This window comes from Podarcis liolepis (assembly GCF_965112155.1).
Source record: "Podarcis liolepis genome assembly, chromosome: 6".
Lineage (NCBI taxonomy): Eukaryota > Metazoa > Chordata > Lepidosauria > Squamata > Lacertidae > Podarcis > Podarcis liolepis.
The window spans coordinates 46,250,512-46,277,464 of NC_139559.1; the positions used below are offsets into that span (position 1 = coordinate 46,250,512).

The following is a 26,953-nucleotide window of genomic DNA, read 5'->3' on the forward strand; positions in this document are numbered from 1 at the left end:
GTCAACTGACCAGCTAGTGTCTCAATTTTGACCCTACTGTATTATGGTCTCTGGGCAAACCTCAGGCTTGTGAGCTGATGAAGACCCTTCCAGGCCTATTTACTGGGTGTGAGGGATCTCCCAAGGCCATGTCCACTCTCCTCAGGTCACTTCCCCTGTTTCCATGCCATGTCCCTCACAGACCCTGCTTCACACCCTCTTTGGGGGCTTTTGCCTGGCTGGAATGTGTTCTTGGAACTGGGACAGAGTGTGTGGCTTGTCTTGTTGGAAGATGGAGATAAGTGGGTACAGAAACCTTGGGCTTTTGCAGAGTCACATCCATTGCTCTGCCTACTCCTGCCTCAAACTCTACCCACCATTGGCATGAGGCTTCCAAAACGTTGCCAGCAAGGAAATGCAGTCCTCAGCCTGAAAAATGTTCCACACCCCTGCTATAATCTATTATTCTCTTGGTCCCTCTGCTGAATTTGCCAAGGAGCAAGGTAGCTGGCATATTGTCTGAAGAGTGCTCAGAGATGCTACCCATCTAACATGGTGCAGACTGAGACCAGTTACTTAGGAGCAAATTGATTCCACATACGTGAAGTAAAACAGGTTATATTTCTACAAGGCTCTGTCAAGAGGGAACTGCAAAGCTGATAAAGAGGAGGATGAGAAGCTGCTTAAAGGATGGATGTCCTATATCCCAATTGTGCTCCACACAATTCCAGGTCCCCTTTATTTCAATAATGATTTGAAGTGCAAGAGATCTCTCAAAAGCAGGAAAGACCACACAGAGCTATCCCAGTCCCCTCAACCTTCTTACCAATTCCTGAGGCCGAAGGCTGATGAGAATCCGCTCGGCATTCTCACTGTCATGCCTGCTCTCCATCAGGGCTAGCAAAAGCTTGGAGGCATTGTCCTAATAACAAACAAAAAAAAGATACTGCAGTAAAGATAGATGGTTTCAACACACCATGTATCCAGAGCGCACTCACTCTGCAGAGGATCAATCCTCCATCAAAGCTACAAGAGAAATCAGGATTCCAAAGGGATGAGGGAGAGCAAGGAGGAACCAACACACACTATGATTGGGTGGGCAGTATTTTTGGCACAAAGAGCTAGAATGATCACATTCAAATACGTTCTAGTCTGACCATGAAATAATTGCATGCAGGAAGTCAACCCCCAACATGAAGCATCTCTTGCCATCCCATATCTCCCATCCCCCCCTGTCCCATCACCACATTTCCAGCCAAGCCATCTACCTTTAGCTGAAGAACCAAGTCCATTCGGTACTTGCAGAGGGGGCTGATGTCATTGAGGATCAGGGCTGTGATGATGTCTATGCCGTTTGACTCATGGGTCACAATGCAGCTCTGTGGGTTAATACAAGCGAGTTACTCAACTGGCTCACAGCCGACTCAAAATCTCTGCTCCTATTCAAATGCTGAGACATAAAAATTGATGCTCTATCCAGCATCTCCATATTCTGAGTGTGTGAATCAAGCTGAACTCACGATTTCACTGGGTGATGAAGCAATGCGATTTTATCCACAAGTCAGTTGGGGTTACCTGGTTCTCATGACAGGGTCCCTGGCAATATTCTGTCAGTGTCTCCAGAGTCTGGGTGATGAGGGCCACATTGTATTCATTGATGTAGAGGCCCAACAAGCCCAGCCGTCCTGTGGTACTACCACACATAATATCCAGAAACTGCAGGGTTTCACACACCAGATTGTAGTTGGTTTTATTGTTCTGACAGCGGAGGAAGTTCTGTGAAACCAAGAGCAGAGTTTAAGAGGCATCTCAGTGGCAGGCATCTTTTCAACAGCAGACATCACTTGGATATGAAATATGCAGCAGAAGGGACCCATTTCAGTGCAAGATGCCCACCTGGAGATCCCGGTTGTGATTCTCACACAGCAGCTGCAGGAAGCGAAGAATTGGCTCCATGATCAAGACGGACACACCCATTTCATTGCTTTGGCTTCTATCCCTTGCATCATGGCCAGTCCGGAGCCCTACGCCCATTGGATAACGGGATGGGGCGCTGGGCAGCATGAAAGATGTGACTCGTTCTGCAAGGAAATCAACACTTGGTTACTGGCTTAGCGTATGAGCTGTGGCAACCTGTCTGGAAGGCCTAAAGCCAGTCTGTCTGACTCTTCAGAAAAAGAACCCTCAACAGGCATCCCCCTTTGTTCCACTGAGCCTCTCTCTTCCTGTAAGCATCACCCAGCAGCTCAAGTGATGTCCCCTTTTTGACACTCTGGAAGACCCGGCCACTGAAGACTTTGTAACGTACTGACAGAAGGCTCACCCATTTGCTGTCCTGGAGCATGGCTTCTACCAGGAAGTTGAAATACCATGTGGTTTAGGCTGGCAACAGTGATACACACCAAGGATCCCTGCCCCCAGTAATTAGGTGTTTCCCTAATATAGTCATTGCCAGCCTGGATGGCAGACAGCCTTTCACCTAAGCTGGGTGTTTTCTGGAGCTTTAGTTAATTAAGGACCAAGTTAACCCTACACTTGCAGAATGCTGAGGGAGCTGGCTTAAAGATGGATGGAGATAAAAAATTAGCACCCATACTGTTTCTCAGTGCAAGGAACCTTTATTTTCCCATGGAGGGCTGCATTCCTTCAGGAGTAATCTATGGGGGAATGCTTGCTGGTGATGGGCAGGGCCAAAGTCAGCGTGTGGGGGAGCGGGGTAGAGCAAAAAGTGGTTGGGGCACTTCTATCTCTCTGTCTCTCTCCTCGTCATCCACATGAGGTTGAGGGTTACATGTGACCCATAAACCACAGGCTCCTCTCTGCTGTCAAAGGCTCTGGTGAGCCCAGAATAAACTGGGTTTCCACATACCTTTGCTGGTATGGTCTGGGGAGTCTTTGTCCTCACGAGGTTTGTTGCCAATATCGCTCATGTTCACAGTCACTGTAGACTTGACTTCCTGCTGAGCTTTCTTCATCCGGTCATGCAGAACTTTAAAGAACTTTTCTGACTTCTTGTCACCCGTCATCAAGTTATAGAATGATTTCTTCAGAAAGGGTGGGAGGAACAGGGACAGTGGTTAGACACTGAGTCCTCCTTTCAGGCTTCCAATAAGCATTTGGGAAGCCGTTGCAAAAGAGCAGGGTGTTGGATTAATGGGCCTTTGGCCTGATCCAGTGGGGCTCCTGTTAAGTTCTTATCCTGCTAGGACCGACCATTTCTTCCAAGGCCATCTGAATTACCTTTAGCAATCACAAGGTCTTCTGACAGGCAGTTCAGGTTTCATATTACAATTGGGATCTGATGGTCACAACACAAAATTCCTATCCTGCAGATTTCCACAAGCCAGACTCATACTAATTAACATTTTCCAGATTGTATCAAGAAAGAAAAGGATAATGACCACAATGGAAGGAAGGATACTCAGCTGAGGAAGTCCATGGTTTGGTCTGCACCATCAGATTTATAATATGACATCACGCTTCATCAACAATTTCCCTGAGAGGTAGGGAAGTTAAAATCTTACTAAAAAATTTTTTTTCTTCCAGTAGCACTTTAAAGACCAACTAAGTTAGTTCTTAAGAACTAACTTAGTTGGTCTTTAAGGTGCTACTGGAAGAAAAAAAAAATTTATTTTGACTATGGCAGACCAACACGGCTACCTATCTACTACTTAAAATCTTACAAGATTTATGATTAATGATATAGTGGAGGAAAATTATACTCCCATCGGCTTTTCAAAAACTTTTAGAAAGCTTAAATTAGAACAAAGTTGGATATGTGCATTTCAAAGTTAGTTATGCCCAGATTAGGTTTCTAAAATAAAGGAATGTTAACGGTAAAGTGAAATGTTGTCACAACATGCTATTTTAAAGATGCACAGTAGAGGGAGCAAAAGTTGTTTAAGAAAATCTATTACAGTCATACCTCTAGTTACGTACCGCTCTGGTTACGTAACTTTCAGGTTACGAACGCGGCAAACCAGGAAGTGTTTACTTCTGGGTTCGCCGCACACGCAGAAACAATCTGCACACTACGCGCAGTAGCGGTGCTCTACTTATGGACTTTTCAAGGTGCAAACAGCACCCCAAATGGATCGTGTTCATAACTAGAGGTACCACTGTACTACAGTTAGGCATCTCAAGGGTATGATTTTAAAGAAATCTGGCTAGATGTCTTACAACTCATATAGTCAACCAACTGATGTAATATTATTATTTTTTAAGGGTTAATTCCACCAAACATGTTTTGTACTCACTTGCTGGGGCACCCAAAGTCGTTGCCGCAGGATCACATTACACCATGGGACAGTCAAATTTGGTAACTCTGTCCCTGCCACGGTTGAGATATGTACCCCACAGTCACAGTATGGCATTGGAAGTTAAACTGAATTTACACTAGGCAAAAAGTGAGCACTTGGGAAAAGTGGAAGCTGTCGCAGCAGACACAAACCTGTATCTCTGTGTTGCCCCCGTCCAGCAGCCGTATGGCCAGGCGGATGCTTTCCTGAAAAATCTTCTCATTCTTGGTGTTCATGATGAGGTCAGACACCAGCTTGGTGGCCCCTTCTCTGTCCAGCCGGCACTGAATGGCAGCAATGACTGACCAATCCTGATCTTGGCCTGTAGGCAAAAAGAACATTAGGGGAAGAGGGAGATGGAGGCAGCTGAACAGCTTAAAAATCATAACTTAACTAATACAGGGAGGAAGGCTAATTCAATAGTTAATGTGTCACCCTCAGACATGGAAAAATACGGTGCTCCGTTTAATTACTACCCTCGGGCGGTTTATGTGACTTTGGCCCAATCAAGCACAAAAAGATGCAAAAACCATTGATGCGATTAAACTGTATTAAGGGCTACATATCAGCTTAAGTAGCTGGTGATGGTGAATAATTTGTATTTGCAAATAGTATTTGCTACCTTGGCTCCTCTATCCATCAGTTTTCTCTCTGCTTGGCCAGGGATACTAAACAGCCCCCTGGGTCACAGTGATAGCTTTGAAAAACGGAAGGTAAGGCCCAAGGCTCAGTGACAGAGCACATCTCCTGCACATAGAAAGCCCCAGATCCAAGCCATGGCAGGGCTGAAACCATGAGAGGGCCACTGCTAGTCTGCACCAGGAAACCCTGAGCTAGATGGACCAGGAGTCTGGCTCACAGTAAGCTGGATGCAACCAACATGTGCACCTTCAAGAACATCTGAAAAGCCAATCCTATATCTGTGTCCTGCACACCTGAGTGGCAGAAGATGGATTTAAGGGACTCAGAGAAGGGATGGGGAGAAAATGACACAAGAATGAGGAAGATGAAAGCCAGAACCGCAGACCACTTACCAGTTCCAGAAGGGTCAACAATCTCCCCTTTGGAGCCAGACCTCTTGGTTTGCAGATAATTAGACAAAAGCATTTTCCTCAATGTGTTGCCCTGGCATGAGAAAGAAGTGGGAGGAACTGCTCATCATGATCATCATTATCTTTTGTATTTCAAACCATAACACAAAGTTATCTGGGTGGTTTACAGTAAAAAAAGGGGGGGAGGAAAGAAATATAAAGCATAAAAGCACAAAGTCAAAATTAAACAAATGTTGAAGATACACAGATTAAAAACATGGATTTAAAAACTGAGAGGCCCAATAACTGGTTTAGGAGGCTTAGGTAAATAGAAAGGTATCCACCTGGCACTCAGAAGTTAACGAAGAGGATGCCAAGCAACCTCATTTGAAAAGCTGATCCATTAACAGTGGTGCCACTACCAAAAAGGCCCTCTCCCTGAGAATTACTCCCTTACTTCATTTAGTGGAGGCACCTGGAGCAGGGCCTCCAAAGAGGATCCTAAGGTTCCAGTAGGTAAGTATGGAAGAAAGCTGACCACTGTAAGGAACAAGATGCTGGACTGCATAGACCTTTGGTCTAAGCCAGCAGAACTCCTCCTAAGTCTTTAATATTAATGATCCATTTCATTCAGGCTCTCAATGAATGAGTTAAACTCTGTGAAAGAGCAGTGACTGGACAGTTTTTGTGTAGTTAAGAGATGCAATGTCTTGTTACCAAGAAGGGGGATCCTCTCAGAACACGGCCTGGCTCTTTGCCCAGAAAGCCTACCAGGGAAAACAGACTGAAAAAGCGAGTTTGCTGTGGAGGTGCCTGATATGTGAGCCCAAACCTCCTCAGCCACTCACCCTCTCTCCATATTTGTTCCTCTTCATCAGCATCTGCTGCAGTGTCCTCAGCACCTTAATGCAAAGCTTCTCCTCACTTTCCATCAGGTCTTTGGTGTGCTGGACCAATCTAGCAACACAAGAAGAATTCCTCTCATTTCCACTACCAGTATGCACACCCACCCACAAGGAATGTTACAAAATACCAAGGACCCTGTTCCTAAATAGACAAGTCCACAGGCCACATCCGTCTTGCCAACCAAGTCTCAAAGCCTTTAATTCTTTCATGCCAGCACTTTTTATCTCCTCCTTCCAGGAGTAAAAAGTAAAATAGGTAAGGGTGGTTAAGTCCAGTCAAAGGCAACTATGGGGTTGCAGCACTCATCTCGCTTTCAGGCCAAGGGAGCCAGCGTTTGTCCACAGACAGCTTTCTGAGCCATGTGGCTAGCATGACTTCCAAGACCCACTTACTTGGAAAGGAAACCGCCACTTTCGCAACGCTGGTAGGCTTCCGTGCCTTCCATGAAAAGCAGTTCTGGGCGGTGCAAGACGTCCACCAGGACTGAAAGTTCAGCTTCTACCAGGGGCTGCAAGCGCTCCTCCAAGGAATTGATGATGTCCTGGAAAAGCACAGTGTCATCAGGGCAAAGCTAGATGCAGCTAGGTGAGATTATGCTGCAGCAGCGTGACATTTGTTACTGAGCGCAGAATTCAGCCTCCTGAATATCTTGGCTTTTGTAGAAAAAGGAAGATGCAAGTTTCTAGTTCTGAAGCCTGCAAAGAGAAACCTGAAAATGTGTGGGCACAGCCAGAGGGTAGGATATCAAGTACAGTAGTACCTCGGGTTAAGTACTTAATTCATTCCGGAGTTCTGTTCTTAACCTGAATCTGTTCTTAACCTGAAGCACCATTTTAGCTAATGGGGCCTCCTGCTGCCGCCGCGCCGCCGGAGCACAATTTCTGTTCTCATCCTGAAGCAAAGTTCTTAACCCGAGGTAATATTTCTGGGCTAGCAGAGTCTATAACCTGAAGCGTCTGTAACCTGAAGCGTCTGTAACCTGAAGCATCTGTAACCCGAGGTACCACTGTATACGAAAGATCAGAGCTCCCATTTATGCAGGCTTCAGAAAGGCTGTCACCTTTTGGGCACACAGAATTGGGAGTTTCCTCAGAGTGGCGTTCAGATTTTTATTTCTGACAGAAGAGCACCCTAAGCCCTTCCTTAGGGAGAAGCACACCCTGGATATCTTCCAAACAAGACCTCTTCTCAGTCCCTACCTGCAGCTTCTCAATGATGTTTTTATAGTCCCACTGGTTGGTTGTTGCAGAGACCCGAGGGAAAGTGCGTGAGGCTGTCTTGTAGTTGGAGGCATTCCTCTGTGCATTGCTGATGGAGGCACTGTTCAGCTGGGAGCTGACGTGGGCATCAAGGTCCATGGGTAACGCAATGGAGCGGCTCTTGGCTGAAAGGAGAGAAGGCTTACAAACAAGGAAGGTGCTCCAAGGTACACCCAGGAAACCTGGGTGATATCCCACAGCCCTGGTTCTGACAGATCACCCATGCCAAGACTTCTTTGAAGAACTAGTAGACCCCATGTTGGAGACCACAGTTGGCCACCACTGATAGGAATTTCAGCCATGCAAGATCTCAGGTGCCTAAACTGCAAGGAGAGAAGATTTGTAGTCCATCCAAACCAGATCACTGAAGGATGTAGGTCTGATGGCTTTTTCTCATGTTGACCTCAGGGAACAAAGCCCAGACAGTCCCCCTGACTCACTCAGCCCAAGACAGTTCCTTACCAACCATAGCCAGCGTGCGGATGCAAGCTTCCACTGAGCCCTTGTGTTGCTGCTGCAGCCAAGGACACTCCAAGAGCCTCATGGTAGACTGGAGGAGCTGCACCACAATAGTCTGGTGGGTCTGCAAGAGAGGTGAGGCATTTAAGGGGAATGTTTCAGCACATTGCTTACACTGCTGTATCAGCTTCTGTTTGGATACAATGAGAGGAGGCGACCATGAGATTAGACTATAGGTGATCCACAGATCCTGGAGTTTTTAAGAGAATGTAACAGCCGCTGGGGAGGCCTGAACAGGATCAGGGCTGTGGCACTGGGGAAGGGTTAACCCTTTCCCCCCATACCATTTTCCCAAATCAAAATTGCAAAATAGCAGTTTAACTCACAGAGGGAAACATAAAAAGTATATTTGCCCCACGAAGCTAGCAGCAGCAGGTGGGGGGGGGAGGACAAATTGGATTAGGGAAAAGGTCAGGCGAAAAGGGAAATTATTTATACATACATACATACATACATACATACCGTGGCCATCTGGCTGGGTTTCCCCAGCCACTCTGGGCAGCTCCCAACAGAATATTAAAAACACAATAAAACATCAAACATAAAAAACTTCCCTAAACAGGGCTGCCTTCAAATGTCTTCTAAAAGTCATATAGTTGTTTATTTCCTTGACATCTGATGGGAGGGCGTTCCACAGGGCGGGCGCCACTACCGACCCTCTACAGATCTGATCTGATTTTGCTGTATTTACATTTAAAAAACTAAGCAAGGTACCCAAATCATGGATCTCTCACTGACTCGTCTAGTTACCCTTGGAACAGCAGCTTATCAAATCAACCTCTTACAGTGGTTTTGTTTTTCGATTCTAAACTTGAGTTGAGGATCCACTCAACTGCTGATTGCTATCCTGATTCAAGTGGGAGTGAAAGAAAGAATGATAATATAAAGTGTGCAAACTGAATCCTAATTTTTAGCTATGGAGAATATTCTACTTTTGCTTCAGCAGGTGACACTGAGCTTCTCAAATACCTTTTTAGCCAACAAAGTATAGGCCAAGCCAAGTATCATTCACCTTATGAATGCATCTGACCCTCAGGAGAGAAGGGAAAGGCATGCTACAGCTGGCCTATGTAGATACAGAATTATACTGCAAATCCTTTTCCTTAGAAGTACTGGGACCAGTGACATCCTTCCCAGTTCACAATTATGGTCCTATGCTGGAACGGATTTGAGAACCTGAAGCTACCCATTTGTACCTGTAGCGAGGTGCTGTTTTCAGAAAAAGGAGAGCTGAAGAAAGCATGGATTGTGTCCAGCACCACAGTGAGTACATACTTCTCCAAAGAGGGATCCGACAGGCGCTTCTCACGCTTCTTGCACACCTGTGGAGATGGAGATGAAAAAACAGGACTTCACCTTTCAAAGCACTCCTTCAACATTATCTTAGCAATCCTAACCACAACCCTATAAGGTAGGTCAATATTATTATCATCCTCCCATTGCAGATAAGAGGCTGCGGCTGAGTGGCCTCCTTCAGGCCACCTAATGGGTTTGCGGCTGAGACAAGTTCTCAGTTTGAGACTCCTCAGCTCATGCTTTTAGTGCCACCATTCCACCAGAACTGTTGAGGCAGTGGATTATAGCTCATGGGACCAGAAAACAGAGCATGGAGATAATATTTCCAGAGTCCAGGTGGCATCTGTGAGACAGAAGACTGGCATCTCCTTCCCTAACGCCAAAGTCAGGGAACTGTGCAGAGTTTGTCTGTACCATGAATTACCAGTATTCTGTATTAGTAGGCCCTGGCTTGGGAGTTCCTAGCCTTGGGGCATATTGCCAAGCAGGAACAAATGTGCATTGCCTACAGTCATAATGGCACAGTATAATTTGAGGAAGCAATTTCTCGTCAGACGAAACACAAGGACAATAAAACAGCGTCCTGCTTGGAGGACGGCATACCAGCTCCAGCACACTGAACAGTAATGAAGAGCCAAGACCATCTAGCTCAGCATTCTACCTTCCAGCTGGCCACATGCCAAAGGGAAGTTCACAAGAAGGGCATATCAGGGATATCTATTCCCTCCTGACAGCCTCCGGCATTTGGTAGCCAGAGGTTTACCGTCTTCAAACTCTGAAGTCACGCTGGCTATTACAGCTAATCCATTTGCAACTGAGCACCAAGAAAATACAGAGCACTGTTTTGTTTTACAGCGCCCCAAATGAAAACTGTAATCAAAAACACATTGGGTTCCATAAATTATATTTAGTGCCCCTCTGAGGTTCTTTCTGCTCATTCCTACATTAATGCCACCCTGCCTTTTCATCATGGCTAAGCGCCACTAATAGACCCATCCGTCACATGTGGTCACTAAATCCCATCAGGATTTTTTTTGTTTTAATAAAACAGCTATTTTTGCTAATGGCCAACAAAGCACCTTCAGCAATGAATTCTACAGATGGATGAGGTGTTGTGTGACACTTCCTCCTTCCGCCAATTCTTCAGCTGACTAGCTGTTCATATAACTGCAGTCAGCGAGACATCAGGCTTATGCTATGAGCAAAAGGACTTCCTTTTCACAAGGGCAGTGGGAACCTCTCTCCCTCCTCCCATTATCCCAGCCACGCTATTTAGGTACCAACACTTGCCCTGGCCATGTCAAGAGTGAAGTTCTCAAACAGCGTCCAGATGTGGTTGCTAGTGTAGATCTCCTTCATCTCCACCTCTGTGTCCACGTAGCAATGGTTGACAAAGTTGACATAAGCAATCTTCACCTGAAAGACAAGAAGGGATGGGTCAGAAGCCCCTGCCTGGTGTGGGATGAGAAGAGGCAAGGCAAGAAGCCTCCACACTTATCCCTTCAGACTTCATAGGAGCATCTCTGTTTATATTGGTACCCCCAAATGCTTCCCTGAACCCCAATCCACATCTGTACACGAAAATGGAAAAGGGGGATTTGAGCCAAAAAAAGGGGGCTACTTCAGTATCTAAACACTCTGCTGCAAAGAGCAAAGAGTGTCCAAGATGCATTCTTACAACTCCATGATGAAGATTAAGACTTCTTGATGGCCAAATGAAGCTTCCATAATCAGAGGAATTATGCCACTGCGTAGCAGTTACTGGAGACTAATGGCAAGAGACAAATGCCTTCATGCTCTGCTTGCTGGCTCCCCAGAGGCAACTGGCTGGCCAGTAGGAAGCAATGCGCTGGTTTGATGGACCCCTGGCCTGATCCAGAAGAATGCTCCTTATTCTTACAGTGACTGGCTATAAGGTCGCCCAGTGGGTATCATGGCCAAGCAGGGAATGGTTCATGTCTGACACTATCCACCACATCACACTGGGGAATAACCACCTCACATGCATTTGAAAAGCAGATTTTCCTTTGTTTGGAATCATGACTCTCCCTAGAAGGGCAGCAACCAGGAACAACCACAGCCTTTCAGTGCCTGCACCTCAAGCAGCTGCCCACATCCTGCCCTCACCTCTGTGATGCAGTCTTCGTGAGTGACCACTCGCACCACGTCCTCCAAGGGGAGGAGAGAGGTGCACTTGATTTCTGTGTAGACGTTTTTGCCTTCAGCACAGGCTGCCAGAAGATCCACCAGAGAGATGTGGTACATGAGGGGGCTGTTCTCCTCTACTCCGTCCCGGGCTGCTGTCATCATCTCCAACATGTTGGCTAGGGAGGCCTTATCGTTGTAAAACACCACCACGTCATCCCCAGCATTGGTCAGCTGTGGGAAAAGGACAAGGAGGCTAAGCAACACAGCCCAGAAACAAAAGTGGCTAATCTGTGGTTCTCTAGGTGTTGCAGGACTTCAACTCCCACCACCCCTGAATATTGGCCATGATGATTGGGAGCAATGGAGGCTGAAGCCCACAGGTTCCCCATCCCTGCTCCAAAAGGTTGGCAAACATCTGCAAAACAATAGTACTTTTGAGCCCCTCTCCATCCCCTCTCCACCTGTATACAGGCTGTGGTAGAGCTAAAGAGGAATGCCTCATCCAAAAGAGAATATAATTCTAAGTAGTCACTGTGATGGCATCTCCTGGATGGGAAAGTCCCTCTTCCCCATTGCTTATACACTTAAGTGTTCTGGTTTTTCTCTCGTATAATTTCACAACCAGTCTGAAGAGTGAAGCCCAAGCTGGAAAGCTCATCGTCTCAGGCTCAATAGGGATCAAGCCATATACTTGGGTCTGAGAGGTGCCTGAGAGGTAGGGGCAGCATTATAGCTAAAGGTGGAGCTCAAGATCCTGGGCCCCCAAATAATCACCCAGAAGGCAGTAGGTGATGGTGGCAGCTAAACAGTCCCTGCATCAGCACTTGGGCTGCACAAGCAAGCATGCAACCCACCAAGGCTGATGCTGGCATTGATGCTGGTCACCACAACGCCTTCCTTACTTCTTTTTTAAAAAGCCGTTATAGTCAGACAGCAGCTATTCAGGCCTGTGCATTGTTACAGACGCTGATGTTGTTGTTATTACCTTCCTACCACAAAATGGCGCTTCTTCCCTTCCCCCCAAGCCAAGTCAGGTTTTTTCCTTCTATGAGATTGTAACTGCATCTGCCACAGGCCTAGCACTCCATTAACCCAGCCAGAAACATGCAGCTTGACGCTTTCCCCCTCAAATTACGGGAGAACTGCAGGCAGGCGATTCAGTTAGGGACTGAAGGAAGCCTACACTTGAGGCTGCCTGATTTACCCTACCAGCTTTAAACCCCAATTTCCTTACTGCTAGAACAGGACTTCCCATCATCTCCTTGTGTCGTGATCTGTACCTCACCTCCTCCCTCTTTTTGCTCAGCCAGAGGGGGGAGAGAGAGAGAGAGAGAGAGATGGAGCCTCACCTCAGTCATGATCATGTCCTGGCACTTCTTGATGTACTTGCCCTCAGCCTTGATGATGGTGTGCAGGAAGTCCAGGTACTGCACATGGCGTCCGTGGGTGGCCAGGCAGTGGATGAAGTGCTGCAGCACCGTCTCGTTGATCTCGGAACACAGCTGATAGTTGTTCAGGAAGATGTGCTGCATTGTCTCTGCTTCCAGAAGCTGGAAGGAAAGAAGGAAAGGTGAGGCCTCAGGAGGCACAGCAGCTGTCGCTCATACCTATATCTGGCCTTGATCGTTGGCTTCTTGGAACATCTTCCAGTCTATTTCTTTCTTCTGTCTGCTCAGTGTCAGATTAGGACTGGGAAGACCGAGGCTCATATCCCCATTAAGCCTTCTGAGGGATGTTAGGACAGTGACAGCCTCAGGCTAACTTACCTCACAGGATTGAAAACAGGGGAGGGGTAGAGAACCATGTAATCCACCTTGAGCTCCTTGGAGTAAAGAAATAGCATAAAATAAACAAGATCCCATTTTTCACCCATAGCTTTTAGGAAAGGCCTAGACAGGGTTTTTCAACTGTATCCTCACAGCAACCCTGTGAGATTAGACTGGGATAGTTTGGGCTCCATGGAGACATGGCCTCACAACCCAAGTGGGGCAGTGAAGCTACAAGCCTCTGTTATAAAGTCTGTATTGGCTGAATCTGAACAGAAACAGGAGATCTACGGGAAATTGTATCTTGCATGCCGCCTGCACACAACATTTCTTAGCCCGCCCCCCCCCATTTATTTCACTTGCTCCTTCTCTTACCCCAGGGGTGAGGAACAAGCTGAGCTGCTTATGGAGGAGGGCCTGGTTTTCTTGGTTGCCAGCACAAAACTTCTGCAGGAACTGGTGGGTCAACTTCAGGATCTCCAACATCTTGGTGTCGCCCTGTTCACGGAAAATAAAAGGTAGGTCCCTGGTGCAAAGTCTTTAATGTACCTTAATTTGAGTAGACCATGAGTGGGGTGAAGTGGCATCAAGATCAGGGGACACCTGTATGGGACACCAACACCACCAACCTGGAGCTCTCCCCTTCTCACCTCCTCGCCACACCCTACTCTACCCCACTGCTGGCTCCCCCATGCTGCTGCTGACAACCCCACAGATTTAGAACAGCATTATCCCCATGAGATCTCCAGCAGCCCAGCACGTTCTGCTCTCCTAATCCCGACTGCCACTCATTCATCTCCTCCTCCTCACCTTCTCATAGGGGATCTGCAGGAGGTCCAGCATCACTTTGTGGGCATCCATATTCTTCAGCAAGCGCTGCTGCTTCTTTCGCATCTGCTCACCAACCCCACACATTTTATTGAGCCGCTCCAGAATCTGAAGGAAAGCAAGTTGAAACAAAACATAATCATAAACCACCGCCCAACAGGAGATGAATTAGTGGTAGAAAGCAACTAGCAATCTTACCCCTGATTCTAGAGAAGCAAAATGAGAAGTGCCCTCACATGTCTCTCCAGAATCGAGGGATGCTGCTTAGCTGCTTAGTATATTGTGTCTGTATGGATTAATTGCCACCCCAACCTTCCTCCAACAAGCTCAGGGCAAGGTTCTCCCCTCTTTCCTCACAACTTCCCAAGAAGGAATGTCAGGTGCAAACGCTTACCCCTTTAACCAGCTGGTAGTTCTCACTGCTTTTTTCTCCAGGGGTCCCAGGCTCCTCATCTGCGGTACGCTGGGGAGGGGAAGGAAATAAAACTATTCGGGCATCCTTGCAGCAGTTAATGAAGAAGAAATCCACCCTCGTGTTTTCTGCGAAGCCTGCTCTCCCTTCATAGCAGTCAAAAACCAGGCTAGCCTATATTGTACACAAACTAATCTTTTAGGTACATATTATGCTATAGTGTAATAAGTGAAGCCAAACCTGATTCAGAGTGACTACCTTGTGTCGTCGTTTCACACACACACACCCATTCCTAATCGAGTGTTCTCCTTTTCCCATCCACTTTTTGTCGTAGATACTCACAAGAGATCCAGGATTAGCAAAAGCCCCCTGTCAAGGGATTACTCAGTGGCAAAGCAAACATTACTGCTGAAATAATGTGTGGAGTGTTCTCAATCCAGGCTCTTGATTCTCATTCATTCATCATTCAAAGCACACCCAGACTTCGAACCAGCAATGCAGAGGTCTCCCTGCCTGCCCCAGAGACGCTCCAGCTCTACCTCTTTCTTCTCCTTTTTTTCTCCTTCTTGTCCGTCTTCTCCCTTGGAGCTGCCCTTCTTTTCCACCCAGAGCTCAGACTTCTCCACCATCATGCGTAGTTTATCCAGCTCTGACTTGATCACTTTGTAGTTCTCAACATCCTGAGCAGAGATCAGCAGCTGAACCTGCATTGAGATACCGTCAAGAACATCTGCTGATGCTGCTGGCTGTCCAAAAAAAGAACCAGGACAACGGCCTAGCTCTGTTAAAAGATAGCATGTGAGACATGTATCTCTCTCAGTTTGTTCAAGGGATCCTCAGATGGCTACGATGCCTCTAATTATGAAATTTGTGCCTAACAAAGAATGTGTGGAGGCACACACTGGCCCCACACTAACCTCAGATGGATGGGAATCTTAGTGGATCAAGCACCACCTGATGCGCACAGTACCAAGTTAATGCTTGTTCCTTTCACAGCTAGGTCCAAACAAAGTGAAGCAACAGCCAAGTGGTCAGTTCCATCAAGGAAGAATTGTAAGACAACACTGAAAGGAAGCAGATGTAAAGGACTTGCTGGCTGGCAGAAGTCACATGGCACAGAGAGTTACCTGCTTAAAGGTGTGCAGGACCTCCTGCCTCTGGCTGAAATGTTTGAAGAGGAGCTGAAGGGAACCTGAGACAAGTGGGGCGTAGTCGTGCATGGTCAAATGGATCAGCACCCGAAGGAACATCCGGCCTCCTTCGTCATCGACTTCTAACATGCTGCTTGTTTTCCTGCCACCAAGTTGAAAAAAGGACATCATATCCAACACTGGTTTTGGAGCTTCAATAATGATTTGCATGCAATAATCCCGATGTGTTGCATTATCTAAAAAAATATTTTTATGGCAGCTCCTAGTGATTAATTATCTCCTATGCCTACACTTTTGGCTCTGAACAAAGAGATGCTCTTTGAAAAAGGCAATTGGGAGCACTAAAAGAAGAGCTGGAAGTGACAAGAACTTACCCAACCCCAAACATGGCTTCAGCCTGCTCCCCTATCCGGTCCAGGTTCATTGCTGCAGCTGCAGGAAAGGGAAATGCATAGGAAGTGAGCAATGCTGTGCACCATTAGGAGACAACTCAGAGATGATAATAAATAAGGAAGGAAGGGAAAACTAATCATCTGAACAGCTCCACATTTCTGACCCTGCCATCTGTCTCTGTCTCAAAGGTGGGGAGCCACTTTTGGCAGGACCCAAAAGTGGCCAACACTCCATGGACCACTTTGACAGGCAGGTGGCCCACCTTTCAATAATCTGATTTCATATGACATCAGATGCATCCTGTGAGGTCAGGCATTTCCTCATCAGGTGCAGAAAACCTCAAGCTGCAGAGGAAGTATAGGGATTCCTCCTTCACAGCTGCAGCTTGAATCTGATACTTTTAAAATCCAATGCCCCTTTCTGTTGCCATGCAAAGGGAGATATTTGCAGCTGTGGCTTGAATTCAAAAAGCACCAAATGCAAGCTAGGGTTGCAAATGGAAAATCAGAAGTGCACCCGGGCATGGGAAAGATGGGCATGATTCACCCTAAATGGCTGATAACAATAATAATAATAATAATAATAATAATAATAATAATAATAATAATAATAATAATAGTTCCCCACCATTGCTTTCCTGTTTAGAATGCAGATAGGGAATCTGTAGCTCTCCAGATGTTGCTGGATTCTTATCAATCACAGTCAGCATGGTCAATGGTAATGTATGATTGGTGTTGTAATCCAACACCATCTACAGTGTTACGGGTTCCATTGATCTGCAGGTAAAGGTCTAACACCTGCCAGCTTTTGTATTGTCTATTAAAGCAATATGAAGTTAGAAAGGAATCAATGACACAGTTCAAGTAGGTAGAAAATACAAGGGAGGTGTAGGAGATTACTTGTGGAGTCAAAGGCTGGAGCTGTTCCATCAGCTCCACTGTCCTGCATGGGATAGACCTCTACAAATTCTTTCTTGAAGACAGAGAGCAAATAGGAGATCCTGTAATCCAGACGTACATTCAGGATGAACTAAGGAAGAACAGAGAGTACGGAGAGATAATCAATCAATCCAATTTGCACACCTTTCCAACCTTTCATCATCACTTTCCCTTCTTAAGCCCCCAGTCACTGTCAAGAAAAGGTCCATCATGAGCAACTATTGGTGTCACATGGTCACAAGGTCTCAGGAATTTCAGACTTGCCCTAACCTGCAAAATTTCTAGAATTTTCAGCTTCGTTTCCATCACCACAATGTTTTCATTTTCTATGCTCCTTCCCCTATCAGCAGGTTCAGGAACTACCACGGCATTCATATTTGAGGGACCAAAGATGGACTGCTTCCTGCTCAGCACCATAGTTGACATCATCTGGCCGACACCATGGATGGACCTCCGGACATTTTTCCCTGGAAGAGCAACCACAAAAATCATGGTCAAAGCTGGTCCTACTTACATAGACCTCTTGCAATGGCTATTTGCTGAGCTTTTGCTGGAGATCAGCAGAAAACGCACCTCCGCAAGCATAGTACAAAGAAAAGTACTATGAAACTGAAAAATATCTGGTCTGAGTCCTTGGCGGGTAAGCAGAGCACATTTTTATTTCTGTGCTAATTTCAAGTTATTTCCCCTCATTATTCTGTCGACATCTTTATTTCTTCTGAATTGTCGTCCAGTGTATGAATATTCTGTGCAGGTCATTATATGATCCTAGCCGAATTACACCCCCAGCCATGAAGAGCGAGTCATGGTCATATCCATTAAGTGAATCAATGTGATGTACAAACCAAAAAAAGAGAAATATATAAGGTGAATTGTGGGGTTTTACTTTAACCATTTCTGACCTATCAAGGGTCATGGAATGAATTATGCTTCTTCCGTAATTCGTAAAACAGAGGTGGGGAATCTGTGGCCCTTCAAATGTTGTAGGACCACCAACTCCCTCCAGCCCCAGCCAGCAAAGGCAATGGTCAGGGATGATGGGAGGTGAAGTTTAGCCACATCTGAGAGCCACACGTCTGTCCTACCTAAGACAAACAACCCCTATCTAACACCATACCCTTGCAGTGCTTTATTAGACTGCAGCATTTAAAAATAGATGTTATTTTTAATTTAAATGATGGCATTCACCCTTTGCTCATAAGACGAAGACTGACTAGACATACCAGTCATATCATCATTGTACATGGCCTGCATCATCAGTTGAGGGTTCTGGACACAGTCTATGATGCCAAGCAGAGTTCGTGTCAAACGCAGCAGCTCACTAAAGCTATAGAAGCCAAAGTAGATGAGATTGTGGGCAAGACTGACAACCTGGGGGGGGGGGGGGGGAGAGAGAGAAAGGTTTTATCAAACTAGTGAAGATGAAATCACCCTAAGCTTCAAAACGCTCTTGAAAAATGCCCCAAACTACCAATGAGGTCAACAAGAGCTGATGGTGTCAAAAGCCATCCAGTGGCAACTTATTTTCCTGATAGTGCCACCTGACAGTGGCAGCAATGAGAACTAGTTCTTCCTCAGTCTTGGGGCCAAATTACATGTGACATGAAAGAGCTTGTGGACCAGATCTCCTTGTGCCTTTTACTTTTGTTAAAAACAGCCACTGGAGCCCAAATCTGAATTGAGCTTGCAGCATTGGGGAAGGTGGATTTCACATTTTTGAAGCTGCTATTAACGGGGGGGGGGGGACATACAGGTATTCATTGTACCTGTATATTTCCCCCTCTGGTTAATAACAACTTCATATAAAGGGAATACAGTGGTACCTCGGGTTACGAACTTAATTCTTTCCGGAGGTCTGTTCTTAACCTGAAACCATTCTTAACCTGAACTTAATTCTTTCCGGAGGTCTGTTCTTAACCTGAAACCATTCTTAACCTGAGGCGCGCTTTCGCTAATGGGGCCTCCCACTGCCACCCCGCTGCCCTGCGATTTCTATTCTCATCCTGGGGCAAAGTTCTCAACCCAAGGTACTACTTCCGGGTTAGCAGAGTTTGTAACCTGAAGTGTTTATAACCCAAAGCATTTGTAACCTGAGGTACCACTGTAACGTCATACTGGGTAAATGGCATGAGAGGAAATTTTGTTTTGTTTTGTTTTAACTACCACTGGTGCCATGGAGGCTGTTTTTAGCAAAACATTGAAAGATCTGACCATGTCACATGAATTTTTTTCCTTTATATTATGGCTCAAGCCATGAAACCCAGTGCTGGAGGAAGTGGTATGTATGGCGGGGTGGGGAGGGGAATCTGGAAAATGGGGCTTGGCCAATGGTGTTTAACGGCTTTTAAAAGACACTGATTTCCATATTTCAGTTTGACACACAACAAAACACTGTGTGAATGGAAATACACCAAATTCCACAGAAAGGATACACATTGTTAATTGACAAATTGTACCAGAACTGATTGTGTACCTAAAAACTCACATGCCCAGTTCATGAGGGCTGTGGAAAGGAGACAGTCACACACAGTTATATTATTTCAGTGTTATGTGAGATAGTAAATAGTAATAACAATATAGACTCAAAAGGAACCCCAAAACGCTTGTCTAGAATACAGGAAAGAACCCAATTGTTCAGCCTGCCATTATATGACAGGAAACAAAGGCAACCCCCAAAGCCGCAAAATATAACCTGGATTTCTTCCCAGTGTGGACAGAACCTATGGAAAAACAAAGATAGGACATCCAAGTGCAACTATTTTATTAATTTGTTTTCTTACATTTATATCCCATCTTTTTTCATCACAGAATCCAAGGCAATGTACATCCAGGCACTGATCAGCCCCAGAACTGCTTACATTCAGCAATGTATGCCAGGGCCAAACTCCCAGAATATGGCAAAGGGAAACTGACCTCAAAAGTGAGCTTGTTCTTCTCTTCATTAGCAAAGGGCACTGCCTCACTGACCACATTGTTGAGATAGTCCTCCACAAACTCCATGGTGCTGGCAAACTTATTCTTTTTGTCATCCCTTGAGCTGTTCACATTGGCATCATAGCTGCAAAGGAGATTGATTGATTGATTGATTGATTGATTGATTGATTGATTGAATGAGGTACCTAATCTCCACCACAGATCAACTCTAGGCTTTCTGAATACATTGAATTACAGGTAATTTATGGGGAGGTTGAGTTCCTGGCCATTGCACATATAAGCAAACCTGCATAAAGCCAAAACCACCACCCCTAGAAAACCATTAAAAAACCCATTTTAAAAACTGCTGCAAACCCCTCAAGTCTCTCTGGCCTCCTTCGATCACCCTCTCCAACTGCCTCTTCCACACCCAAACATTCTCACAAAGGTTGCTGGCCATTTTTTTCCTGCTCTCCCACCCTCTTTTTCCCCATGCACACTATTTTCAAACCATTTCTTATTTCCCCCCTATGTACACCATTTTTGCATCATTTTAAAAATAATAATCATCATCATTATTATTATTCAGCAAAGCATGTAAAGCTGAGGGTACATATGTTAAATAAGCATAAGTTGTGAGTTACCTGCAATCACCTTGGTGGCTGCATTTATGACATCATTTGGGCATGCACACACACTTCCTAGAAGGTTATTCTACCTGGGCCATCCATATTCTCCATACCGCCAGATGGGTAGTGTATAAATTATTATTAATTATTATTATTATTATTATTATTATTATTATTATTATTACTACTGCGACCAGTGAAGAGGGTGGGATATGCACCTAGATTAGAGTTATTCAATCTTGGTTTCCAGATGTTGCTGGACTACAAATCCCACCATCCCCTGCAAGCTTAGCCAATGGTTAGGGATGGTGGGAGTTGCAGTCCAACAACACCAGAGATCTAAAGTTGAAGAACACTGTCCTAGTTGCTATGGTCCCCCCCCATACATGCATCCCCTTGTCCTCCAGATATTCCTTACTCTTTGATGGTGATGGCTGTAGGAATCTCAGTCCACAGACGTGCAAACTTCACGGGCATCACCTTCTCCTGTGGATCCCTATCCACATGTACATGCAGCATGAGATGACAGAAGGAAGCCCGGAGGTCAAAGGGCAACATCTCATCCGCCATGCAGAGGAAGATGAGCTCCACTCCCAGTTGCTTGGAGATTTCCTTAATGGCCAAGTATTGCCTATCCATGCACATGCGGGCAAACAACTTCAGCTGGTATCTGTAAAGGGCAAAAGCAGGGGTGGAGAGGAGACAAAGAGTGAAAAGAAAAAAGTCACGTAAGTATGAGCATGTGTGGAAAGTAAAAAAAAAAAAAAAAGAGCAGATTAAGAATTAGTAAAATCGAAGACTCTTCCATGGCAGTTCCCTTGTTCTTGTTTAACAAAAAGACTTACAAATGCAAAAGTGTGAAACAAACATCAAAAGAATAAAACAGCAACATTTACTAAAAGTGATCGTCCTGCAGTATTATAAACAGGAAGACTCCTACCCAGTGCTTTTTTTCTTTAAAAATGTTTCGGGGCACTCTCATTTTGACTCAAGAAAATATCCGTTTCATAGTTCAAATCAGGAAAAAAAAATACAGTAAATGGACAAAAGTACAAAGACTGACAAAATGTTTAGGGTGTGCGTACCCCTGAGTACCCCCAGAAAAAAAGCACTGCTCCTACCCCATCCCACTAAAAGATTAACACTACAACATGATGCAGCCAATACGTATACAACAGAGGGGAAATCAAATTATGCCTGCAAATACCATCATCACAATAGAGTAACTAAAGTTCTATTTAAAAACAAACACGCTAAGAAGACTGTTTTAGGATTGCTACTAAGGGCAGGCTTCCTCAAACTCGGCCCTCCAGGTGTTTTGAGACTACGATTCCCATCATCCCTGACCACTGGTCCTGCTAGCTAGGGATCATGGGAGTTGTAGGCCAAGAACATCTGGAGGAACGAGTTTGAGGAAGCCTGACTTAGGGTAACAAGCAGTAATTGTTAAAAAGGAAAAGGGTGGGTCGAGGACCAGGTGGAACCAATACCAATGGAGAACCACTTGTTACCTATAATAGCTCAGGACGTTCTCGTCATGGGCATTGCCTGCTCGTGCTTCCTGGGCGAGCTGCCGGATGCTCTTTTCATGGTTATCGTTGTTTCGGTCACTCCAAGTCAGCCACACCTCCTCCTCAGAAAATTCGATACTCAAGTACTCGTGAGTCTGGGACATCTCCTTCACAGGTCTCAACCTGGAAAAGCAGAATGGGACACTGAACCAACCCATAAGATTGTTGCCCCCACTTTACAGGTAGAATGGCAACAAAGAAGAAAAAAGGAACCTGCCGAATGCCATTTAACCCCTAGGCCAGTTCAAAGCCAGTAAGGGACTCCTCTCCACCCATAAGAACTTACGAAGAGTCTACATCCTGTTCTCACAGTGGCAAATTTGATGACTTTGGGAAACCCGCAAAGAGGATCTGAATGCAACAGTGCTTGTGATTTCCAGCAACTGACATTGCAGCTGGCAGACAATGATAGCCTGTCTCTCCCCCTTCCTGTCTTTCTATTAATCTGTCCATTATTTTTCTAATTTGCTTTCCGACTACAGAACGAGGCTCCAATAATGGCCACATTATGATGTAGTAATTTAATCTTCAGGATACACTGACTCCTTCAGGGAGGCTATAATATAATGCCTCCTCTGTAATCAGCACCATTTGTCTGTACTTCTCCTCATTCATGCTGGAGAAATAACTACATCTAGAAGAAACTGAACTTTGTTGATCGTCCGCTCGCAGTATAGAGAAATGTTTTGGAAGGCAACCCTCAGACTTGAGTGGGACATAACATCATAACCTACAGTTGGAATTTGCTGAAATGAACTGTTTCTGAATTATTACGGGTTTGTATTGAACTGTGTCCTTTTTTTACTGAATTGCTGGATTTTGCTTACTGAAATGCTCTTGTGTTTGTTTATATCATTAGACTGATGAAGTGTTGTTTTTATCTGTTATTGCTGTGTGTATTTGTTACTGTTGGCAGCCACTCAGAGCTCAACTTAGGGCGCTTTCAGACTGTTATGATTTTCAGATAGGATTCAATTACATACGGCAAATTCAGGCTGCAGAGTCCAAGTTAATTGGGCAACAAATCCACTTCCTCAAAGGATCAGACTTTTTGAAATAAGGAAAGTGATGGGGAACTGCACTAGAAAGTATGGGATGAAACTTCCTTTGATGCCACATCCTCTAACCTCCCTGCAAACGAATCAGCATAAATGCTCAATAAACAGGTTTCCTGGAAGCTCCCTTTTCTAGTAGGGAAAGCAGCATACAAATATTAAATCAAGTATATAGTAAGATCAAAAATTAGAACTCTTCTCAATACCTTCTTCATTAACTTGTTTTACTCATTGACCCAAGGTACTCGGTTTTTTTATTTATATGGGGTGCTCTTCCCATTTTTAACTGATATGGGCTGAAAGTGACCCTTCTCAGAGAAGGTAATTTCTAAGCGGAAGACTAAGGCAACTTCAGTGTTCAAAGGAACAGGGCTCTCTAGATACTCACTCAGTTTGGATCAGGATGTCGGTGTTCTTGGGGTCCAGCACACACTTGCAGATCAGTTCCTGAGTGACGGGAATGGCCACATGGTTCGACACACACAAATCTGACAGATAGTCTAAAAACCTAGGAGACATAGGAGAGGTTTTATCATATCATCTTCCAAACAACCTACAAGGACTACCTTCCGCCCAGGTGTATCTGAGCTGCTTTTGGCTGGATTACGGGCAGGAAATCAATCATCTTCCTGATCCCACATTGGCACATAGCAATCAAACATCAAGAACGTCATTCTTAACATCATAGAAATGGGTACACAGAAGTAAATCCTACTGCAACGTTTTATATTTAAGGACAACCCGGTGCATCTGTTATGTCAGCTATCAACACACACTGTGTAAGTTTTCCCCCCACCTTGTCTGATTCAGACCATCCTTTTGAACAATTTTCCTGCCACAGTTCCTTCAACTCCTCCACCTACATGACTAGCACAGCTACCCTCCAGCAATCTGCTGCCAACCCCACTACATCCACAGCACTTCAGTTCCTTTTAGTCAAACAAACCTAGAAGAGGGACTGGCTTGTGGTTTTTCACACTGACAAAAGGGTAGAGTTCACAAACAGCAGGAGAAGGGAACCTTTTTCAGCCACATTCTCTGGGGGGAAACTTTCCAGGGGCCCGCAGGGCAGTGATGGCAGGGGCAGAGGCAAAAGGGGAGCAAAAGGTGTGGGACCCTTTGTACGGCAACTTTCAGAGGTTCTCACATATACACACGCCCAACTCTCCAGCCTCCGTCCAAGCATGCAAGAGGCATTGCCACAACATACAGCTGCCATAGAAGGCACCACATGGAAGGAAAAAGTAAAAGCATTGGGAAATACGTTCCCCTCTGTATTAGTACCTTGAACTGTATCCAGGATCACCAGCTAGCCAGAAAAGGCAGCCTCATTTTTCAGTCTTTAGCAACAGCTTGATTTAGCAGCTAAAGCGCTTTACCATGGAGATAGATATTATCACCTGCTAACTGCTGCAGATTAAAAGGCCTGGTTCTAAAGCTGGCAGCTCTGGCTGCCTTCCTGCCAGTGGGGCGACACACACCTGGGTTCCCGGTTCTTTCGCACCAAGCTCACAAATGTCTCCACCTCCGTCTTGGTGATGTGTTTCTCGAGCAGCTTGCGGTTGTTGTGCAAGAGGGCAGTGATGGTGTCCTCGGCCAAGATGTCGTAGCCAATCTGGGACTGCATCATGCCAAACTGCTTGGCAATATGTTCCTGCAGGACGAGGACAACGCACCTGAGTTAGAACTGCAAGTCTTAATTCCTCACTGTCTGAATGCTTTGTTTCCCACATTCATCATCATTATGCCTAAAGGTCTCATAAAAACAGAACCCCCAAGTTCTATCTCCCACAGACTTACGTCCTCATGTCAGTGAAGGCCTACCTGGTTCTTGCGATAGTCTTCCTGGGAGTGCCGCAACACCCTGTAGCAGAGCCGGAACATATACTGGTAGGGAGCATTCTTCTGGTCAGACAGCTCTTCCAGTCGTACGAGTGGGCCTTCCCCACCCTTGTCCTTGAATGGAGCCTTCAGGATCCCAAAGATCTACCCAATGGAAATGGAAGTTACCAGTCAAACTGAAAAGGACCTGCAGGACCAGTTCTAGAGAGTGGCCCTGGAGGACTTCTGTTAGGCCCCACCCATGATGGCTGTGCTGTGGGGTCCCATTGGGTCCCATTCCATCCCCATTCTCTTTAACATCCATGGAAATGGACCAGGACTAGGAGATGGTGAGGAAGATACCTCATGATAAATATCTTGCACCCGCCTCTGGCATGCTCCACCTTGGCCTCTGTGTCTTTATTAAGGACCATTTTGATCCACTGGGCTACATTCCCTTCAGTTAATAAGGGTACATATACAAGGGAGTTAAAACATCTCACAGTTTACAGAGGCACTTCCAGAAAGGCACTGTTCTAAAGTGGTCATTCTTCCCCTTCCCTCTTTAAACTGAGGCAACAGGCAAAGTAGAATAAACTTTTCATTCTGAGGAATTCGTAATGGCAGGCTCCCTTCACCTTACTATGATTACCTAATCTAGGTGCAGAGAAAAAAGGTTCCTGCCTGTTGCTCAAAAAAATACAAAATAATGTTGGAAATGGTGAGCTCCTCAGATGCCCTATCACAGTGGAACAAGGAGTCAGAAGCTACAAGAGGGCAGTTGCTCCTCCAACTGTCAGGGACAAAGCTTCTAAAGCTAAGTTGCAACGTTATAAAGCAAAGCCTTTCCTGTTGAAACAACTTGGAAGAATAACAAATTTCAGGATAACCACATACGCCAATGTTGGAGAAAGACCTATAATGTGCAGGACATGTCTGTACATGTTTACTCAGAAGTAAGGTGCTTTACTCCCTTGTAGCCTCAGAAGAGAATTGTGACTGGAGAAGCAGTAAAACACTCCACTTAATACTGCAATGATCTTGTCTCCATCTTAAGTCTTTCTCTCTAGACCCAATCACCTGTTTCAGAATGTTCTGCTCCCTCATGAGCTTCTGCCTCTCCCGGTTGGGCTTGGTAACAACGATATCCAAAACATTCTGCCCATTGTTGGGCACATCACTGACAAAGAAAACCAGGTCTTCTAGCAGTTGGATCACAAACCTGCCAGACAAGTTATAGTGAGTGTCATCAATAAATGACCCCCCACTCCCTCAAACCAGGGTCATTAACACCATACATACACACCCCACATACTTAGTTAACAAGAAACCAAATCAACATAGATGTGAACTATGGACTTAATAATTTGCCTTGTTTCCTTACAATTCAAAGCTACACCAAATTCTACATCCAAACATTTTCAAATTCTGCAGCAAGAAACATCAAATTTATGTCTCGAAGACAAATTATACAAATCAAAATAAAATGCTCAGGCTACCTCATGGACATGAAACTTGTTTCCCTGCAAAATGCAACCTGCTATTGGTTCTTCAAGTTGATGGACCTAAAACCACACATGTTGATTGCATCTGTCAGTGAATCCCATTCCACCGTTGCCTTCCCATACACAGTGAATCAAAATACTTGGGGTATTTTTACCTCCGGTCATTCTGGCTGAGGAATCCTTCATTCATCTTCTCCACTACATTGGCTAACATGTAGCTGGCATCATTGGCAAAGTCCAGATCACGGATTTCTGACACTGGCACAGAGACAATGGCAAATGCCTCTTTGTCCTCCTTGGTGGGGCATGTGCCAAGCTGAAAAAGAGAACCTGGTCATCAAATACCAAAGTTTGCTTTGTCCCTCAAATAAGCAATTTACACCTCCTAGAACAGGCATGGCCAAATGTGGCCCTCCAGCTGTTTTGGGACTACAATTCCCATCATCCCTGACCACTGGTCCTGTTAGCTAGGGATGATGGGACTTGTAGTCTCAAAACAGCTGGAGGGCCAAGTTTAGCCATGCCTGTCCTAGAA

The 26,953-nt window shown here is 45.4% G+C and overlaps 1 protein-coding gene across 2 annotated transcripts in view; it reads right to left on the bottom strand.

Annotated features, from left to right (window-relative positions):
* The window catches only part of ITPR3 (inositol 1,4,5-trisphosphate receptor type 3), a 104,467-nt gene that overhangs the window by 16,414 nt on the left and 61,100 nt on the right, over positions 1-26,953 (bottom strand). For both annotated transcript variants that reach the window (XR_014527552.1, XM_083509150.1), the window contains exons 13-44: positions 26,574-26,734; positions 25,994-26,135; positions 24,917-25,078; positions 24,574-24,746; positions 23,481-23,600; positions 21,978-22,160; positions 20,885-21,136; positions 19,838-19,982; positions 18,148-18,295; positions 17,195-17,391; positions 16,886-17,015; positions 15,968-16,025; positions 15,570-15,735; positions 14,982-15,146; positions 14,425-14,493; positions 14,013-14,138; positions 13,578-13,700; positions 12,786-12,986; positions 11,416-11,667; positions 10,579-10,704; positions 9,189-9,314; positions 7,936-8,056; positions 7,414-7,598; positions 6,607-6,755; positions 6,157-6,265; positions 5,312-5,402; positions 4,430-4,599; positions 2,849-3,023; positions 1,876-2,060; positions 1,555-1,755; positions 1,248-1,358; positions 806-901 (exon numbers count right to left, since the gene is read on the bottom strand). Coding sequence is in view for 1 of the 2 variants with exons in the window: in XM_083509150.1 (XP_083365276.1) it covers positions 806-901; positions 1,248-1,358; positions 1,555-1,755; positions 1,876-2,060; positions 2,849-3,023; positions 4,430-4,599; positions 5,312-5,402; positions 6,157-6,265; positions 6,607-6,755; positions 7,414-7,598; positions 7,936-8,056; positions 9,189-9,314; positions 10,579-10,704; positions 11,416-11,667; positions 12,786-12,986; positions 13,578-13,700; positions 14,013-14,138; positions 14,425-14,493; positions 14,982-15,146; positions 15,570-15,735; positions 15,968-16,025; positions 16,886-17,015; positions 17,195-17,391; positions 18,148-18,295; positions 19,838-19,982; positions 20,885-21,136; positions 21,978-22,160; positions 23,481-23,600; positions 24,574-24,746; positions 24,917-25,078; positions 25,994-26,135; positions 26,574-26,734 (4,818 nt within the window). In the remaining variant the exon portion in view is untranslated. The remainder of the gene's footprint in view (positions 1-805; positions 902-1,247; positions 1,359-1,554; positions 1,756-1,875; positions 2,061-2,848; positions 3,024-4,429; positions 4,600-5,311; positions 5,403-6,156; positions 6,266-6,606; positions 6,756-7,413; positions 7,599-7,935; positions 8,057-9,188; positions 9,315-10,578; positions 10,705-11,415; positions 11,668-12,785; positions 12,987-13,577; positions 13,701-14,012; positions 14,139-14,424; positions 14,494-14,981; positions 15,147-15,569; positions 15,736-15,967; positions 16,026-16,885; positions 17,016-17,194; positions 17,392-18,147; positions 18,296-19,837; positions 19,983-20,884; positions 21,137-21,977; positions 22,161-23,480; positions 23,601-24,573; positions 24,747-24,916; positions 25,079-25,993; positions 26,136-26,573; positions 26,735-26,953) is intronic.